The sequence below is a fragment of the Rhipicephalus sanguineus genome, chromosome 9, assembly GCF_013339695.2.
Source record: "Rhipicephalus sanguineus isolate Rsan-2018 chromosome 9, BIME_Rsan_1.4, whole genome shotgun sequence".
Taxonomy (NCBI): domain Eukaryota; kingdom Metazoa; phylum Arthropoda; class Arachnida; order Ixodida; family Ixodidae; genus Rhipicephalus; species Rhipicephalus sanguineus.
In genome coordinates this window covers 72,652,923-72,672,409 of record NC_051184.2, presented here as the reverse complement: position 1 = coordinate 72,672,409, position 19,487 = coordinate 72,652,923, and the positions used below count along the sequence as shown (strand labels likewise).

The following is a 19,487-nucleotide window of genomic DNA, read 5'->3' as shown; positions in this document are numbered from 1 at the left end:
GTATGAGTAAATAAAAAAAATGTGTAACCACTGCCTTGCGCAAACCGTGCCCGATGTCTGGGAACATTCCCGATTATTTAAAAATTTTCTGATAAGATTCTGTGCCCCATGCGAACAATAGAGCTTATTTTGGAACTAACCTGGCCACCAGCGATAACGCTGGAATCTGCAGTGCCACATGTATAAATGCCGACGCGCTTTTACTGCTGATCAAATTATTCGACAACCAATGACTGCGCACGCTGATATTGTAGCGCTTTGAGTGTCATTGCTTTTCTGGGCGCAAGTTCACCCATTAAAGAGTTTGATCTTTACCGGCTGCAATTGCTTTCTTCACCGTCGTAACCACGTGACAATACGTTTGGTGTAAACGTAGACAGACAAGCTGTGCGGGTTCATTGTACATGATGTACAGTATGTTGTATCATAAAAAAAAGGCCTCTCGCAACCTTTTAGCATTGCCTGCTGACAATAAGGATGGCACGTATTGGTTCACACGTCAGTTGTATCTTACAATGTGTAATGTAACTATGCGACATTTCAGTTTTTCCTATATATACGTGACTAATGAACTGGCTTGAAACACAGTCCTCGGACAACTACTTGCAACTTTGGGTGACCACCCTCCTACAAGTGAAATACGACATATTTTTGGCGAGAAATTTTCTCTCGCGATATATTGTCATTTCTGAAGCAGGGAAATAGAGTAAATGATAGAAGTTGAAGTTCGAACGCATATTTGTGCAAACGAAACTATTTTATACATCAATGTATTATGCTCTGACATGAAACAAAGTTATTTAAATATCAGCTTAAAAATTTGGCAACTCAAATGACCACTTTCAAAGGAGCTGTGCCTTCACTTTGCTTACCTCTTGAAAATAGTTGCGTGGCTTTTCTGTCACAAAACAAATTTTCAGCCACCTGACAGTAGTAGAATGCCACAGTCATGCCTGTAGCCAAGAATTTTTTTCCGGGGGGGGGGCACTTGCTGAAAACCTTGACTGTTTAAGAAAAAGAGCTATTTTTATTATTTATTTTTGGTAAAAAACACCTACTTCACCAAAATTTCGGCGAGGGGGGGATGCCCGTGCCCCTAGCCCCCCCCCCCCCCCGGCTACGGGCCTGGCCACAGTGTTGACCCATTGCAGTGTATTAAACAGTAAAAACCTTTATTTCATCAAGACGGTTCTTAAATTGAGGCACATGAAGGTGCAATCCTAATACTTGTTAAAACGAGTTCCAGTAGGTGATTGAACACAACTGAAATTTAATTGCAAGCCTTGAGATGTGAACTATTCTTGATTGATGTCCTGCTACGTGTAACCAATGTAATACCACTGCGTAATGTGTTTTTCATCTGCGCAGTCGTATGCCCTGGCCCAGAAGAAGATAATTCACTACACAACCAGCGACGCGAAGAAGCGGGTCAACGCGGCCTTTTTGATGGGCTCCTATTCGGTGAGTGGAGTACAATTCCCGCATGACAACTCTTGTGGATTGACAATTTCTGGAGTTTCATGTGCCCAAACCGTGGGCTCCGCATTAAGGGGGCCTTGCAACGAGCACGGTCAGAAAACGCTGCCGGTTGTTAGTCGAGGCTCCTGAGAACGTATGAGCTGAACATCATAGCATAGCACACGGCCTGGAATTTACTGTAAATTTTAAAAAGTCGGCAAGAAATCGCTTACTCTTCTCTTGGCAACTTGACAAATGATTCCATAATCCAAAATTACTGTGTCACAAATGCAGAGTCCGCAGTCATTGGCTAATTTGAGCATTGTGAGCTGCAAAGTTACTGCGGTTGGCGCGGGATGCTGCGATGGGCCTGTGCAGTGCCCTCGTGATCACACTGAAAATAAGTCATGCTTTTAAAGGGGAAAAAAAACTTCCCAAGGTCATGTTGCCCTGACAAATGGATGTAGTTTCTTGCCCCCTTGTCGTCCCCACTGCATAGCTTTTAGTGCGCTTGCTGGTATGAAAGGAGATAGAAAGCGCTTAACAATAAATCCCCGTAACTCCGCTTGTGCTTGACGGATTCTAAAAACTTTTGCAGCAGTCGATTTGTGAGGCAATGAATTCCTTTAATGAAATCGTTCGATGATTGCTTGGAAAAGTGTTGCAGGGTCCCTTTAATCGTGACCCTCTGGGATTCTGTAATGCTTATATAAATCTAAGCACAGAGTTGTTCTTTTGTATTTCACCCCTATCGAAATGCAGCCGCCATGGTTGGGAATTGAACCCGCGTCCTCCAGCTCAGTAGTCCAACAGCTTAGCTGCGAAACTACAGCTTTTTTGTATTGTTGTGTATCAGTTCTCTGAAGTATGCGTTGTCCTAAGGCATGTCCTAAGGCATCTCCATCCGAAAGACTCGTCGTATAAAATAGGAATGAAAGTATGGAATGTTCCGTATTGTCGCACTGGTTATGGTCGGCAAATGCTTCACAACAAACATTTGAGTTTCCTTGATGACTATTATAAAAACAAATCGATATACGTGAATTAAGTTTGTCTGACCTGTATGGGTTCTTCCTAGCATAAAATTGACCTCTAGAGCTGTCTTTGATTAGCATTTTCTTCAAATGCCACTATTACAATGTCAAGCGGAAATGAAGTGTTGCGCTGGTGTGTCATGCAGATGTGATGTCTGTTAATGCATGACGGTCTGTGTAAGGAAACGGCTAATGAGGTGTTTGATTAATGTGGTGGTTTCGTCAGTCTATGACAATTTTGTGTTTATGATGATGGTTTGTCAAAGTTTATGATGGTGTAAACGAATTTTGCACATGTACCTTTTTTATTTTTTCTTTCATTCCTATTATTTGTATCCTGCAAAGTGCTTATGACGGCCTGCATGCCTCACTGCACCTGGAGCAAAGGCCCTTTGTCAGGCTTTTAAGCCTTTTGCCTTCGCTCCATTTTCTGTACTTGCACAGAAAGAAACAAATAAAGAAAGAAAGAAAGAAATGCCTCTGTCTTTGCTGTATTTGCTAATATGGGGCAAAAGACTCCTCAAGCCATTCTTGAATGGCTTTTCCCGTGGCCTCCCATCACATATGTTGTGATAAATAAATGAAATCAATCAATAAAATCAATGTCTCGCAGTTGTTAGTAATCGCTTGTGTACATTCATCACATTAATGCAAAATGCATGTTAATGCAAGACTAAAGTGCCTGCTACGACAACCGCGAGACCTTCTTTCTCATTTCCAGGTAATCTTCCTGAAGCGGTCTGCTGAGCAGGCTTACAAGTCCCTGTGTGCAGGCATCATCACGCCATACATTTCCTTCAGGTGAGCCCGTGAAAGCTTTTTAGAGCGATAGCTCTCTACTCCTCTAGTTACAAATGCAGAAAACGGCTGGTTCCGCGAATCTGATCTTCAAGCTAGGCCAAGATCGTGCCAGTATCTCTGAGGTGCGGCAGCCCCGCAGAAAATTGTTAACACATTGCCCTTGAGATGACGCAGAGTTCTCGCTGATGAGTTGGTGAAGACATTCCTCCAGCGTACGAACACATAGATTGCACGCTTTGTTCCACGCGTCTTGTGTGGACTCCATGGAGGAGCACCGACTCCGCCAAGCACTTCTGTGTGCTGTCATGTGTTGCAGTTGTAGATGCTGTAGTTGCTGCTACAAAAGCTGCTGTTTGCCAGAACCAAGCATGGAAGAATGATGCGGAGCGGTGCCGTCGAGCCGTGAGGCTGACAATGAGTATCGCCAGGAACATCAAAAACGGCAAGCCGAATCCGACCACCCAGCCGATAGAGCTCGAAACCCTGGAATGTCTGTCCTTTCCCAAAGTAACGAAAACTGAACTCTCGCTCGACAAACTTGGTTTAACTGCGTGAAACCATGATAATTTTTATCACTAGTGGACGGGCAATTGGCTTGTGCATTACCACACGTAGATTGTATTGCTATTTTAGCTGATAGCCATTTTTTAAGAGGGTGTCGATATTACCATGTTATCACTCAGTGAATGTTGTACATAAAGTATTTTTGGATGTCATCAGCTTTTTACACCAAGGTAGATTTGTGTAATCAAATTCTGTGAGGTTTGGACTGTGTACCGTATTCCGTATTTACTCGATTGTAATGTGACCACAATTATAACGCGAGGGGTGGCTTCATCGCAAATTGCAAAATGGCCAGAACTGTAATCGTCTAGAATTGGGTGCATCATTGCACTTTTTTAGTTAACTTGAATTTCGGTATTTGATTGTAACTTGGGGGTCGACTTCAGGTAGCAAAAATCTGAAAAAAAATCTCTCGTTACAACCAAGTAAATACGGTAGTACTTCCTCAGGTAGGTGCAAGCTCCCCGGATTAGTACTCTGAAACGTTTAGTTAGTATGTGTAAAGAGGAGGTACTTAACACATGCGGTGACTATGATAGGCTTGCAGCTATTGGTGTGACTTTCTGAGCCATAGTTCACTTATAGAAAGTAATGTATTTAATTTGCCAGTTCGGCTGTGTTTTCTTCTTCACCATCACTACACTGTGATTCTGTTGCAATTTTCATGGTGTTACTAGCGCGCTTACACAAATTGCGCTGGTTGCTGGTAAACAATAGCAGTTCTGGATGTGAACCTCGGAAAAAAGCAGGGCCGGAAGAATGGACGACACAGTAGCGCCTTGCGATGTTTGCCTTCTCTTGCGCAGAGATGCGTCCTTTGGGCCGTGCACATACAACCTGAGCTTACTCAACTGTCTGCGGGCCGTCGAGAAGGTGGGTGTGACCCAATGGATCGTTGTTAACAGTTCGAACTATCACAGGCTACATTTCATACTTATTGGCCACAGTCTATAAGCTGTGTGGCTACACTGCGGCCAATAAGTATGAATAAGCTATGCAGGTAATGTGGAGTGCAAGACCAACTCCACATGTTTTGCCAAGAGGTTGCTTGTAATCTGCGATACTTTCTTCAGAGTACCTACTAGATCTCCTTAAGGTGCATCTGATGATGGACTGTCTTCAAGATTGTCAAATTTAACGCAACTTTATTCCAAGGCACTTGATATTCTATGCATGAAAGAGAAGGTGGTGATGTGTTGGTTTATACTTCGGGCAGTAAATAATTGTAATTAAATGTCTAATCTCAACTCAGTCATGTTCTATTTTTGTATTAAATCTAATCTTGGGCACGAAAACGTGGACAATTTGTGATCAGTTATATCCATTCTGAGCAAAAAAAAAAAGCTTTGGCACGGTTCCCGAAATGTGGCACGTAGAACGACCTGTTTTACTGTGTCTTCCTGCCACAGTAAAAGTCATTTGCACAGGGATCTGAGCACATCCTTATAGAGAGGATGCTGCTACGCGAGAATCAAGTTTTGAACGCACTATCCTGCGGGCCCCTGATTGCAAGGGTCCCTGCAAGGCAGTAGTGCTCTCGTATTATATCAACCTTTAGCACATTTTCACCAATTGCACCGTCTTAATTAATTGAACTTTCACCTTGCTCTCCTGATTTTATTAATTATATATGTTTTATGCACTTTTAGTGCACAGGGTTTTAGGCCCCTATCCAGCCAGATTACACTATCATTGATCACTAACTATTGTCTTGGCATTCTTTGGCCATCGATGGCCGTCGCACCACTAACCACCATATACCATCATAATCACACAGTAGTATCTTCAGCAGAGTGATCCTCTGCAGTCATGTGCATAACATTGAAATTAAATGAGCTCTAGCTGTCCATCCACTCGGGGAGTGTTGACGAATGTGCACATCGTGTTTACAAATTGTGTGTACATTGTGCGTACAGTGTGTACAAATGTGCTCATTTTTTACGGGCAATGTCACTTTACGTAGTTTGTTGCTAAACGATGTGGTCAGATAATGTCGCAGTAGTGTCCGATGTTTGGTTCGCGTTTGCTTCGAGCGCAACTGTAGCAGGAAACGAAGATAGCTTCATACTTGCTGTGTCATCCTTCCGCGCATAATCCTTGTGGCACCGTTTCTACAAGTTAGAAAGTATGTATCAGTAGCCCCTTTTGTCAGGCTTGGCTTGTTCTGTGGAGTTTCTCTAGAGAAATACTCAATCTCTGTATGCAGGCGGTTCTTCACAAATTCCTCGACTTCGAGACATTTGACGTGGAAGAGTACGAGTACTACGAGCGCGTCGAGAATGGTGACCTCAACTGGATCGTGCCCAACAAGTTCATTGCCTTCTGTGGTCCCCATCCCAAGAGCAAAATTGAAAACGGTATGTATTGTGTGTGTGTGTGTGTGTGCTTCGGAATTTTTACTTTTGGCCCATGATCGTCATTGCCGGACCATTGTTGTGCCAGAACCACTGTGAATGTGACTTTGTGGTAGTAAGGCAGCACTGTCATAATCGGCTTGTATGGTCTCATCTTGATATTATAGTGAACGAGGATGTAAACAAGCAAATTTAAAATGTTTCTCGTCTGCATTGGTGTGTGGTGCAGATACGTCTATAACAAGTATTGTCAATATCAGCATAAGCCAAGCATGTCTGAGGCGGCATAATAGTAATCAGGTTGTACGGTCTAACCTCGATATTGTAATGAACAGAGATGTAAAGAAGCAAATTTTAAATGTTTCTCATCCGCATCAGCATAAAGGTGTGTGTACATACATTCATAACGAATGTAGTAAATATTGTTAAAACAGCATTAAGGTATTGTGTGCACGTTTTAAATGCTGTTGTACATTTTCAGACTGACGTGAACACCCTGTGCTTCAGGGTGTGTGACAACATCCATGGCCGGGTATATTTTGCTTAACACCATGTATAAACAAGAAATTGCACTTACCGCTGCTTTGTACTTGCTCAGATTTTGCAGAAAATTTGGATTTCTGTGGAATCGATAACGTTTTCTAATGCCTACGAGAGATGGCGTGTCGAGATGGCGTGTCGAGATGGCGTGTCGAGATGGCGTGTCGAGATGGCGTGTCGAGATGGCGTGTCGAGATGGCGTGTCGAGATGGCGTGTCGAGATGGCGTGTCGAGATGGCGTGTCGAGATGGCGTGTCGAGATAGCGTGTCGAGATAGCTTGCATTTATATGATCGTGAAGGAGGTTGTAGTTCCCCTTTCTTCCCTCTGGATTACCTTGTGCCACAGTGATCGAAATCCACGGTATGTCAGCAACCTGGTGCATGAACTTTCATCTCATCTTCTGTTCTTGTCTTTTCTGTCTCATCGGACCTCTTGTTATCATAAAGTACCTTGTCGGAAGGGTTATTGATAATGCTTAGCATAATTTTATGATTGGTGCTTCTTTGAGCAGTGTGCTTTGGCCTTAGTGTGAAAAAGTGCAACCGTCCCATTCTGTCCCAGGCCACCCGTTCCACTCTCCGGAGACGTACTTTCCGTACTTCCGCAAGCACAACGTCAGCACGGTGGTTCGGCTCAACAAGAAGATATACGACGCACGCCGCTTTGCCGACCAGGGTTTTGAGCACAAGGACCTGTTCTTTGTAGACGGCTCTACGCCCAGTGACGCCATCATGCGGGAATTTATCGAAATCAGCGAGAACACCCCCGGTGCCATCGCAGTCCACTGCAAGGTAGTCTCCCATTTTGAGTTTAGACCAGTTACGATGCTCAGCTGCTGGACCCGAAGTTCGCAAGTTTTATTTCGACTGTGGCTGTCACATCAGAGGCCCGTGTACAGTGCAATGTCAGTGCATGTTAAAAAAGAAACACCAGATGGTTGAAATCTCTAGAGCCCTCCACTATGGCGTGCCTCATAATCATATTGTGGTTTTGGCCCATAAAACCACAGATAATAATAATAATAATAATAATAATAATAATAATAATAATAATAATAATAATAATAATAATTAATAATTATTATTATTATTATTATTATTATTATTATTATTATTATTATTATTATTATTATTATTATTATTATTTGTTGTTCCTGAGTTTGTCAGTTGGGCCTGGAAACTTTCCATCCTCATAGAGTTCACATTGCATTGAAACTTTTAGTGTGCAGTTAGAGATGGAAGCGCATGGGAATGGGGCAGGAGTGTAGTCAAGCATGCTTGAAATTTGTATTTTACTGTCCCTGATCAGCATTGACTTTGATATCAACCCAAGCATACTTGAGTGTTGGCATTATAGCTGCGTTAAGGCATTGCTGTGAGTAGCTTTTGCGAGGAATCGTGCTGCGTAAAGACTGAAGAGCGTTGCACTGACTGGGTGCTGCGACTGCATAGTTGGGAGTGTTAATGATATGGTGTTGGCATAGAATACTTTTGTGTTTTGTTGTTTTTGTCAGTAGCTCTGATCGAGAAAGAGATATGTGACTTCTATGTAAACGAAGCTTCTCACTGTGTGATGCAATGATGACTGTGTGCCATCGTGCGCTGTTAATGCAAGCATATTAATGCGACAGCATTAAAGAGCTTCTGAAACTGAAAGCTGCGGAAAGTGTGAAACTGATTTGTCTTCGTGCATCAAATTTTGTGAAATTTAGCACAGGTATGTGATTACTTATGCTGATATATGGGGGTCGAATATTTTGAATAGTGAGTTTGCTTTGAGAATTGGATACCGAATTATTTGAATCAAATATTTGAATTTTCGCACGCCTCTAGTTTTTTGTATTCTGTACAAAGCACTCAAATTTAAAATAGTCACAATCACAGCGCCAGTGTTTCCTCCGATGCAATTCTAATTGGGAAAGGTACAGCTTGCAGTTCAGCATAAATCCTTGCTTGGTCTCCTACTCCTTTGTTCGCGCAAGGTGTGCCTACCTTGCGGACTGAACTTTCAAGTGATTCACTTAGCGGTAGGTTCTGTTCGCACCTGAACTGCTCGGGATCGCACGACTTGAGCAGGAACGCCACGTATGGTGTCATATTAATGCCATACGATTTGAATGAAAGGCAAGGTTCTCCTTGTCTTCGCATAAGTACCGCCATTTTGCCATTGTCGGTTGTAGGCCCGTGCCACTGGATTTGCCAGTAACCTACGCCATGCCTCTTTGCGGGTCTCACTATTTTCCTGCATCACCACTGCCAAGAACCAGGGTCGACAGTGACCTGCCGCTGTACCAATGACGTCATGCATGACGTTTCTGCATGGGTCACATGACTCCAAGCTGTTGAGGTGCAAGTAGATAGTCTACCGCGTTTCGCAAGTTGTTGCTGGCTCGTAATTTTTTCGGATGTTTTGTCATGGAGGTTTACCGTGCTTTCTGCAGGCCGGCCTAGGCCGCACGGGTACCCTGATAGCGTGCTACATCATGAAGCACTACCGCTTCACGGCAGCCGAGGCCATCGCCTGGATTCGTATCTGCCGGCCGGGCTCCATCATTGGACATCAGCAGCACTGGCTCGAAGAGTAAGCGTGGCTGCCTCGTCTTGTGCTTGTCGTCATGCCGACTCACACGGGCGACTTGAACATAGTGGTACTGGTAAAAAAAAACGGTCACGGCCAATCACAATCGATCGCTAGTACTGTAGACTCGTTAAAGGGATACTGAACAAAAATTTGAAAAAGCTACGAAAACACTTGCATTCGACTCGGACGACACGACTTTTCCTATAAACAGCGTTTATTTCACGTAATTTCGAGCATTTGGGCGTATTTTTAGTGGATTGTGAGAGCGCGGCGGCTGCACACCACTGCGCTTGTCGACGGCCGTGACGTCAAATGCTCCAGCAAGAGGGGGGCAACCGGCACGCTCTCTCCTGCCCTGCCACTTCCCTTTCTCCACCTCTCCTCTCAAGAACACCTTCCCGACCGTGAGAACACGTTTTGAGAGAGACGCGCGGCAGCGGGTGGCGGCTTGCGATGTCGATTGGTAAGCGATTTTGCAGCGAGCACGGTTGGCGAGTCGGTATCCCCCGAGTTTCGCGTCACTTCCTCTCTAGTTCGCGGCGCGGCCGCTAGACGCGCCAATTTGCGAAAAATGCATTAAATTCATTATTTTCTGCTAGTCTCTGGCTGAAATGAAGGTTGTTTCAACAAATTTCAGCACCCAATCTTTCAATTGGGCCATTTATCTCGGCGGCGAAAATTTTGTTCAGTATCCCTTTAAATGAAACTTGAAGGGACCAGCAAAATGCGTTCCGTTTAACAGGAATTCCGTTTACTGAGAGATGAACAGAGGTACAGAATTCAAGTACGAAATCAATCATATTAAAAGAGTTGTTGCATTTAAGCAGCAATTTCATCTAAGAGATCTCAGATTATTGAAAGTCTACTGAGTACCAAACCTCCTCTCTTTTCATAAACCTCTCGCACAGCACGTGTAATTTTCATTTGCAGCAAATGGGATTACATGTTATGCCATTTTTGTCGCTGCTACATGGGTCTAGTGTATGACGTACACAGCTATAATGGCATTCACCCATTCAACGCGTTTTCTGATCTCATTAACACGCAAAATCTGTATTCTTGACAGCGGGGGTTAGCAAAAAATGACAAAATCAACAAGTTGAAACAAAATGTAATCAAAACTCTCTCACATTAGACAGAACTTTGCTCCCAAAAAGCATATGAAATCTTTGATATTTTTGATATTTTAAAAACTACATAATAGTATACAGTCGAAACCCACGATAACGAAATCCCGAGCGAACGAAATTCTCACCGCAACGAAATATTTTCAAAGCACCGGTGAACGCCTAATAGGAGTCAATGCATTTCGTAACTCGAGACTACGAAAGATATTCATACTGCAGTCCCTCATTAACGAAATTTTTGAAACACGAGTGCGCAAATAATCTACTTTCGCAACATTAACTACATTCGAAAACTACTGAAATGCATTCATGCTACACTTAAATTGTGCAAAACTGTCGCTACAGCGCACTTGAGAAGCAGCCGCCATCATTGTTTACAAAAAACATAAAGCTGACGACAATGATGATGATGATGGCTTGCCGATACACCTGCTCGTTATCGCGGACTACGCAGCCAAATCCACATTCCTCCGGAGTTTTGTTTGTTCGCTTGGCTCTGTGCTTGGCTTTGTCGGCTTTGCGCGCACATGGTCGCGTGTGTGGAGCCATTTGTGGAGCATTTGCTTGGTCGCTTGGTGCAACGTGAACTGTTTGTTGCAATTGCTTCGTCCGATTTTGCTGCCTGCGAAGATGCCGCCTCCAACGAAAAAGCGGAAGTTCATCACGCTGGAAGATAAGGCTGCAATCATCAGTAAGGCGGAAAAAGGCAGGAAAAAAATGGACATCGCCGAAGAATTCGGCGTTGCGTGCAGCTCACTGCCCACGATTCTGCGCTGATCCAGAGGAGTCGGAAGAAGGTTCGCCTGCAGGCGCAATTGATGACGGTACTGGTGACAGCGCAGTGCCGCCGTCACTCACCAGTACATGGGGCGAACTTTGTGCCGGGGCAAACGAGATTGCCAAACGAGAGGCATCAAAATGCTGCATGGTAACGCCCGCCAAAGCAAGCTTACTGACTTTTGGAAATAAAATGTGTTTTTTGTAAATTCCATGTCTTTTCTGCCGCATTCTCGTGCCAACGAAATTCCCGCAAGAGCAAAATTTTGTGCTTTCCCCGCCGATTTCGTTACTGCGGGTTTCAACTGTATACAGTAGTAAACTCTCATTAAACGGAAATCTCTTAAATGGAATTGCTGCTTAAATGGAACAACTGCCTCTGGTACAATTAGTTTCATACTTAAGTACTGCAACACTGTTCATCTTTCAGCAAAAGGAACTCCTATTAAATGGAACATATTTCCCTGGCCCCTTCAGTTTCCATCTGCTGTACTAGAAAAATAATTGTACAGTTGCCGATCGTTTATTTGGACTCGGCGGGAACCGCTGAAAAGTCCGAATAATCGGGAGTCCGAAAAAAAGGATTCACCAGAAGAAAGCACATTTATTGGCCCAGCGGCCGGAAAAAACTTGTTAGTGCGCGTCTGTACACATGTACGCTTACGCTCGATTTCAGCCACTGTTTGGCCACCCCTGATGGTCAGCAATAGCACTGCAACGGCCTACGCTAAATCCGCATTTGATGGCTGTGGTGTGGGAGGTGCGTCGTCAGGCAGTCACTGTCCACATGCGCTGGTTCGAGTAGCTGGCGGATGATCTCATCGCCCAACTCGGCGAAAACTCCCAAGCAACTTTCACCTGGTGAATAATCGCCGCTTTTTTCGCCATCGTCAGGGCCTTGTAGTTGCCGCGTTTCTTTAGTTCCGACGGGCAGCGTCGGAGCAATTTCAGCAGATCAGGCCTCGCACGAGCAGGACACAAAGCTCGGGATGCAGATCAGGCCTAGCCACAGAAACATCTGAGAACGCAAACCCTCACACGCCAAAAGGAAATGACGTTGGTCTAGTTGATGTTGCAGCGCTTCTGTAATCTGTTGTCGTGCTCTCTTTGTCCGAATTCGGATCCGCGTCGTACTCGTACGCGCTGTCGTTCCCCTCAAACGCCGCACAGAGCCGATTCCAAGCTTGGCTTGGCTTGGCCTGCTGTTTGGCCATGGTAGCCGTTCAATGGATACGTGACTGGCTAAAGCCAAAAGACAACCGTTACGTGTAGCCAACAAACATAGCCTTCGAGATCGGTAACTTCTGCATGGATTTTTGACACTGGCACGATCTCCAGTTACAGCCAGTGCAACATTTCTGTGCTGGCAACATAGTAAAGATATTGTAAACATTGCTGACACCTTCTTATGGCGTTCAACGTCGCACTCTGTCAACCAGCCGGAGTCCGAAAAATCGAACGGCGGGCTGTGGGGCGTCCGAATTTTCGGTCGCGAGTTTACATTACTTCAATGGGACGAGTGGCGGTGCCGCGAAGGTGTCCGAATAAACGAGCATGTCCGAATTTTCGGCGTCCGAATAAACGGTCGGCGACTGTATCTTTGAAGTCTGCACACGAATGTACATAACCTTGCAAGTAAAAGATTTTTTCAAGTCCCATGTCCCCCAATCGAATACAGACCAATCTTGCCCACTTTGTCCACTTTCCAGGAAGCAGCATTACCTGTGGCTACAGGGCGACCTGTACCGGTCGCAGCTTAGCAGCAGCCAGCAGCACGCCAACAACGTCAACAACAACCAGGCTTCCCTGGGCAACACGGGAACCACGACCACGGGTGGTACGCGGCGCTCGCTGTCGCCCCACAACCGCAGCGTGTCCCCGCCGGCCGTGACGAGCAACAACCGGCGGGGGTCGCCCCGGCGTGCCGTGGCGTCCGACACTGAGGGCACGGTCAGCCACATTCTGGGCCGCTTCCACTTGACCGACAAGAGGACGCAGCAGCAGCAGCAGGTCAGAGTACGTTTCGAGGCTCACTGTGTGTCTTGTGTCCTTCTTGGCAGCCAAGTGTAATGATATTTGACTTGATTGGTTAAGCAATCAAACCTGAATATATTGAATCTCAAGGGGATCACAAGGAAATTCTATATGTTTTAAGCGCATTTAATGTACTTCATCGTTCTCACTTGTACATATACATCATCATTCCTATTCTTCGTGTTCTGAGCCAAGGCAGACACTGCGGAATACTTGGCTTGTGACAGTGGACGAAGGGAGGGCAGCCGGTGGCATCTGTGTTGAGTATTAGGGCTAGCAGTTAGGTCCAATGGCTGCATAGCTGTAGGGATGGGCAGGGCACAAGCGGCTGTAGCTCCAGGTAGGACACGAATGCAGAAGGAATCCGGGATCTTGACTACCCTCCACCACTCTGGAAGTGTCGGGACGACCAGACCAGACAACGCCAGCAGTACTGTTTATTCTGCAGCATCTGTCTCTGCTCAAAACACGAAGAATGACTATGTACAAGTGAAAACGATGACATAAAAAGTTAAATGTGCTTACAATATAAGTATAACCTCAGGGTGTCTGGCGACCGGGAAAACCTGGATATGTCAGGGAATTTTTAGCCACTGGGAAAAGTCAGGGAATTGTCAGGGAATTCGTCAATCAAGCGAGACAAGTAAAGGAAAACTGTCTTGGGGCCTGCTCACACTACTAATGACTCGCACAGCCGATCGCTTTGGGCGAAACACGAGTCGGGAATGAAATTTCCATAGAAGGACGATAGGAGGTGTCTAAATTCCACGCTCACTCTGCTTTTTTTTTTATGTAGGGAATCTTGAAGGCGATGCATTTTGGTAGCCAATCTTGGAGGCGATGCATTTTGGTCGCCAATATTGAAGGCAATGCTTTCTTACGACGTCAAGAGCCAGAATTACGTAATCGAAGTGGAACACGGCATGTTTTCGGTGTCGCCTATTCTTGCGGCATCATTTGCACGCACTGACCTCTACTAAAATTAGTTTGTGCGTTCTCGCTGCAAAGGCAGGGTAACGTAGCATATCGAGCCGAGCCACGACAAGCCGCGCACAATAAATCCAGCATGCCGACGTCCCTTTGTTGTACAGGGCGGCTAGGCTCTACTACGACTGAAAATGTGTGAATTGTGAGCTTTGCGTTTTCGCGGACGTTTTCCCGGAGTTCCTGCGTAGCGCGAATAGTGGTGTGCGACGTTGTCCACGACTAAGTGCTTCTGTGATTTGAAGTGAACATATCCGTATATTTCTGTGAAGACATATTCCGGAGAGAAGAAATTCGTTGGACCTGCAGCATTTCAGACGCGAGTATCAGTGTCGCGTGCTGCTTATCAGTGCTGTGTTTCAGTGTCGCGCACTGCAAAATATTATTTCATCGAAGATGTCAGGAGTCAAGAAGTGTTCCTTTAATGCGGACTGGGCGAACCCAAGTGTCTCCGACTATGCAAGTTGGATTAGGCCTGTGGAAAATGATCCGCACAAAGCCATGTTTACAGTTTACCAAAAAAAGTTTTTGCTGAGCAACATGGGTCACAGAGCTGTTTCAAGTCATGCCTCTAGCAAGAAGCACATCGCTGCATTGAATTTTCTCAAAAGTGCTTCCAAGCCAAAGCTATTGTCATTTTTTAAGAGACCGACGGACGCCTCGCCTAGCAGTAGCGCTGGATCTGCGCCTGCTGCTACTGAAGTTGCAGTGACTACAGCTCCTGTGCAAGTGTCAATGGGTGGTTTTTTATTCAAGAACAACGTGACTAAAGCAGAAATAATTTGGTGTCTCAATACCATAATGACACATGGATCCTTTCGTTCTGCGGCAGCGTCTGCGGCGCTTTTTCCACTGATGTTTCCCACTTCTGAGGTGGCTGCAAAAGTTCAGCTGGGTAAAGACAAGGTAGGCTCCACCATTTGCCATGGCATTGCGCCGTACTTTCGCAATATGTTGCTGTCGAGTCTCGTCAATGTGCCTTACCTGGTAGTCTGTTTCGATGAGGCGCTGAACAAGGTCACCCAGAAACAGCAAATGGATGTTCTCATTAGATACTGGGATGCTGCTGACGACAGCATGAAGACTCGCTACCTGACGTCTTGTTTCATGGGTCACACGTGCGCTGAAGACTTGGCGTCAGCGTTTCGTCAAGCGGTGCAGGAAATCAAAGGATCGAAAATCCTGCAAGTGTCGATGGACGGACCAAATGTCAATTTTAAGTTTTTGCGGTCTCTGAAGGAAGAGCTTCGCGGGTCAGATGAAAGCCATATCCTCGACATAGGAAGCTGTGGCCTCCATGTAATCAATGGTGCTTATAAAGCTGGCCACGTTGTATCTGGCTGGGATTTGGTATCATTTCTTTGAAGCGCCTATGACCTGTTCAAATGCGTTCCTGCACATCGCGCTGACTTCGTCAGCCTCACGGGGTCTCGAAATTCCCCATGAAGTTCTGTGCAGTGAGGTGGCTGGAAAACAGTACTGTAATCTGTAGGGCACTGGAGATTCTACCACACCTCATTGTATTAGTGCAGCAGTGCAAAGAAAAAGCACACAAGAGGCCAACATGCTCAAGCTACAAAGTGGTTGAAGAAGCTGTGCCTGATCAGGTCTTGTCAGCAAAGCTAGCTTTCGCTCTTTCTATTGCTGAGGAATCGGAACCCTTTCTGCGTGAATTTCAGACGGATAAACCGATGGTTCCATTCCTGTCAGCAGCACTAGAGAGCATTCTGCGTTCACTGCTGTCGAGAATTGTAAAATGGGAAGTTCTCGATGCTGCCGACACGATCGCCAAGTTGATGAAGATAGACATAAGCATACCAGAAAATGCAGTAAATGTAGCCGCATTCGACGTTGGGTTTTCGGCAAAAAACGAGCTCCGCAAGAACAAGAAGTTGTCGCAGCTTGCAATAATGAATTTAAAAAAATGCTGCATATCGTTTGTCAAGGCTTGTGCACAGAAAGTGGTGGAGAGATCGCCGCTTAAGTACAAATTGGCCGTGGGTGCAGGCTGTTTGGACCCTGTCTGTACATTGTCTTTGGAGGCTGGTCCCAGGCGGCTTACGCTGGCACTTGAAGTACTTTCCGAGCACCACTGGATGACCGGCTTGCAAGCAGAGCGAGCCCATCGCTCCTACATGAAGGTGTGCTCAGAAAGCAGTACACAGGCACAGCTGGCAAATTTTGACAGGAAGCAACAGAGGCTGGATACTCTGTGGACAAACATATGTTCCCAGGATCGCAAGGAGCTGCAGTTTTTTGTGAAACTTCTCTTGTGCTTGTCTCACGGCAATGCTGCAGTAGAGAGAGGCTTTTCTGTGAACAAGGAATGCCTTGTTGAAAATTTGAAAGATTCTCTTGTGGCACAGAGAGTAGTGCATGATGCAGTCTTGGCAGCAGGTGGCATCGCTCAAGTAGATATTACCGACAGGATGGTGAAGACAGTTCGCAGTGCCTACAGCGTCTACAGGGAGCAGCTGCAAACAAAGAAGAGAGAGCGAGACGAAACAACCGAGTTGAAGAAGAAAAAGAGAGCAGCAGCTCTGATTAAAGAGCTACAAGAAAAAAAGCAAAGGCTGCTTAGTGAAGCGCAACTTGAAGCTTCTATTCTTCAAGACGAAATAAACTCTCTCAAGCCCTAATTGAAGTGCATTTCGAGAATGAGGGCAGTTGCAATAAATGTTCTACTCTGCAATGAAATGTGTTTTCTCTACCCTTTTAATATGCTTCACGGACTATTTCCACAAAATGGTGTCTGTTGTATAGGTCAGGGAATTTTAGCTAAAATGGTGTGGGGTATGAGCGATAAAACCGCTGCCGCCCTCGAAACACATGGACACAGTTCACGCGGTCGGGCAACAAAAACGTGGGGGTTTATTAGAACACTTCTTTACATATATGGCGAGCTCGCCGGCCGAATTAGTAAACAAGTAACACGTTAACAATGAATACTGGGAAAAACAACACGCACATTAAAGGCAATGTAAGGCATGCAATACAATATATATAAGACATAGATAAGACATAAAATAAGACATACAAAGTACAATACAAATGCGGCGCCGCAGATGCACGACTCGCCACGAGGGTCCGAGGGCAGCGAGCCGCGGTACCGTCCCCGGACCCACCGCGATGAGACGTCCATCCGCGCGCGCTGCCACACCCCAAAAGAGAGATTTCACTCCTGTTTCTCTGCGCCGGCCTAAATTCGCGGCGGCGATGCCGGCGCCACCGCGCTAAACTCGGGTTACAGACAGCGCATCACTGACCTTGGACGAACGCCTCGGCTTACGCCAAGCACGTGCGTTCCAAACACAGGGGCTGCGCCCAAGTTACGGCAGTCGCCTTTACAGAGGGTGATATAGCACCCCCACATCCCCGCAACCTTAAATCAAGCACATATCCCGGAAAAACTCAAAACAAAAACAGCTACACAAGCTCTACGAACGAACAAGTGGCGTAAATGTCCCTACAGAATGTCCGTGCACCGCGACACAGCCGCTCGTCGACACCGCTGCACTGGTCTGACCTCAGTCCCGGAACCGCGAAGGCAACGTGGCCGTCGGCGCGAGAGAGCGTCGCTCGCGCAGACACGTATTCTGGTTGCGGGCAGCACTCAACGAGGGCGCCAATTTGAAGGCAGCCACGCAGGTCACGGCATGTCGGCCATCGGTGAAGTCGATGTGCAGCAGACAGCCAGCCGCGGGTTACAACTCCCACTGCGTACACGCTCGAAAGAACGGTGCAGTCCGGCTAGCAATGACATCAGCGGTGACTGAGCGACAAATGCAATGAACGGTTGCTTTTTTTTTAGTTCAATCATGCACGCAAGCTAAAATGAAGGAAACAGAGTCCAACAACTCGAGGCCGCGATCCGACGGGTTGTGTCTCACGTGCAACAGGCAGCTAAGCAGAGCCTTAGGCCTACCGACTCTCTCGACACAACCGGCATCCAAAAACAAGCACTCGCACAGGAGCAGAAGAGGCAACCGCGAGGAGACATCAGCTCTGTGAGGTGGCCCTAAGCGCTCGCTGCACACAGCAGCTTACCGAGCGATCGGCGTCCACCGTCCCGGACGATGTCACGACGCCCCGGCATCGAGCCGCAATACAAGCAGCAACGACACCCGTGGCCCCTGGCCACCCGGCTACACAAGCCGCGACTCCCAGAGTCAAAGAGAGAGAAGAAACTATTTACAGAAAAAGCTCGGACCACCTACGAGGCTTCTGTACTCACTCGCTTCGGGCTTGCCTACCATCCACGTTCTCTATGCTTCGCTCCCCAGGATGCGGACCATGTGACTCTCGTACCGACACTCAACGACCTTCTTAAAAATAAAAATGAACCGCCTGCGAACAGATAAAACTTAGCGTGCCGACAAGTTCGAACACGCCACAGCACCCGATCAGCTCGCTCTCAAAAAAGCATGCCGCCGACGCTGGCGATGAAAATCCCCACCCTTAGGCTTACTTTAAGCTCATATCACACAAATATGCTGCCCCGAACCGCGAAAACTGTCGTCCGATGCTCCAAGAGCGCCACGTTGGGCAGCCAGTGTGGGGTCTGAGGCGATAAGCCGCCCTCGGAACTCACGGACACAGTTCACGCGGTCGGGCAACAAAAACGGAGGTTTATTACAACACTTCTTCACATATGGCGAGCTCGCCGGCCAAATTTGTAACACCTAACACGCTAACAAGGAATACTGGGAACATATCACATACACTCACGACAATGTAACACATACAATACAATATAACATAAGACATAAAATAAGACATAAAATAAGACAACATAATACAATACAAATGCGGTGGCGCCGCCGCAGATGCATGACTCACCACGAGGGCCCGAGGGCAGCGAGCCGCGGTACCGTCCCCCGGACCCACCGCGACGAGACGCCCATCCGCGCGCGCAGCCACACCTAAAAGAGCTGCTGCTGTTTCTATGCGCCGGCCTAAATTCGCGGCGGCGATGCCAGCGCCACCGTGCTAAACTCGGGTTACAGCAAAGCGCATCCCTGACCTTGGACGAACGTGTTCACTTACGCCAAGCACGTGCGTTCCAAACACAGCGGCCACGCCCAAGCTACGGCAGTCGCCTTTACAGGGGTGATATAGCATCCCCACAATGGTCAGGGAACACCTGGAAAAGTCAGGGAAATTGAATTCTGCAATTTGCTAGACACCCTAAGCCTCATTACAACAGACCTTCATAGTGAAGAGGATTTTGGT

The 19,487-nt window shown here is 46.5% G+C and overlaps 2 protein-coding genes across 2 annotated transcripts in view; both read left to right on the top strand.

The window, feature by feature from the left end:
• Window positions 1-19,487, top strand: part of LOC119405313 (dual specificity protein phosphatase CDC14A) — a 53,981-nt gene that overhangs the window by 9,860 nt on the left and 24,634 nt on the right. Inside the window, exons 3-9 of the mRNA XM_037672144.2 lie at window positions 1,369-1,461; window positions 3,214-3,293; window positions 4,664-4,730; window positions 6,064-6,214; window positions 7,315-7,544; window positions 9,194-9,333; window positions 12,947-13,247. Of these exons, the coding sequence (XP_037528072.1) occupies window positions 1,369-1,461; window positions 3,214-3,293; window positions 4,664-4,730; window positions 6,064-6,214; window positions 7,315-7,544; window positions 9,194-9,333; window positions 12,947-13,247 (1,062 nt within the window). The remainder of the gene's footprint in view (window positions 1-1,368; window positions 1,462-3,213; window positions 3,294-4,663; window positions 4,731-6,063; window positions 6,215-7,314; window positions 7,545-9,193; window positions 9,334-12,946; window positions 13,248-19,487) is intronic.
• LOC125759844 (uncharacterized) lies at window positions 14,632-16,952 on the top strand. Its single transcript, XM_049419255.1, has one exon. The coding sequence runs from the start codon at window positions 14,652-14,654 to the stop codon at window positions 15,618-15,620; it is 969 nt and encodes a 322-aa protein (XP_049275212.1). The 5' UTR covers window positions 14,632-14,651; the 3' UTR covers window positions 15,621-16,952.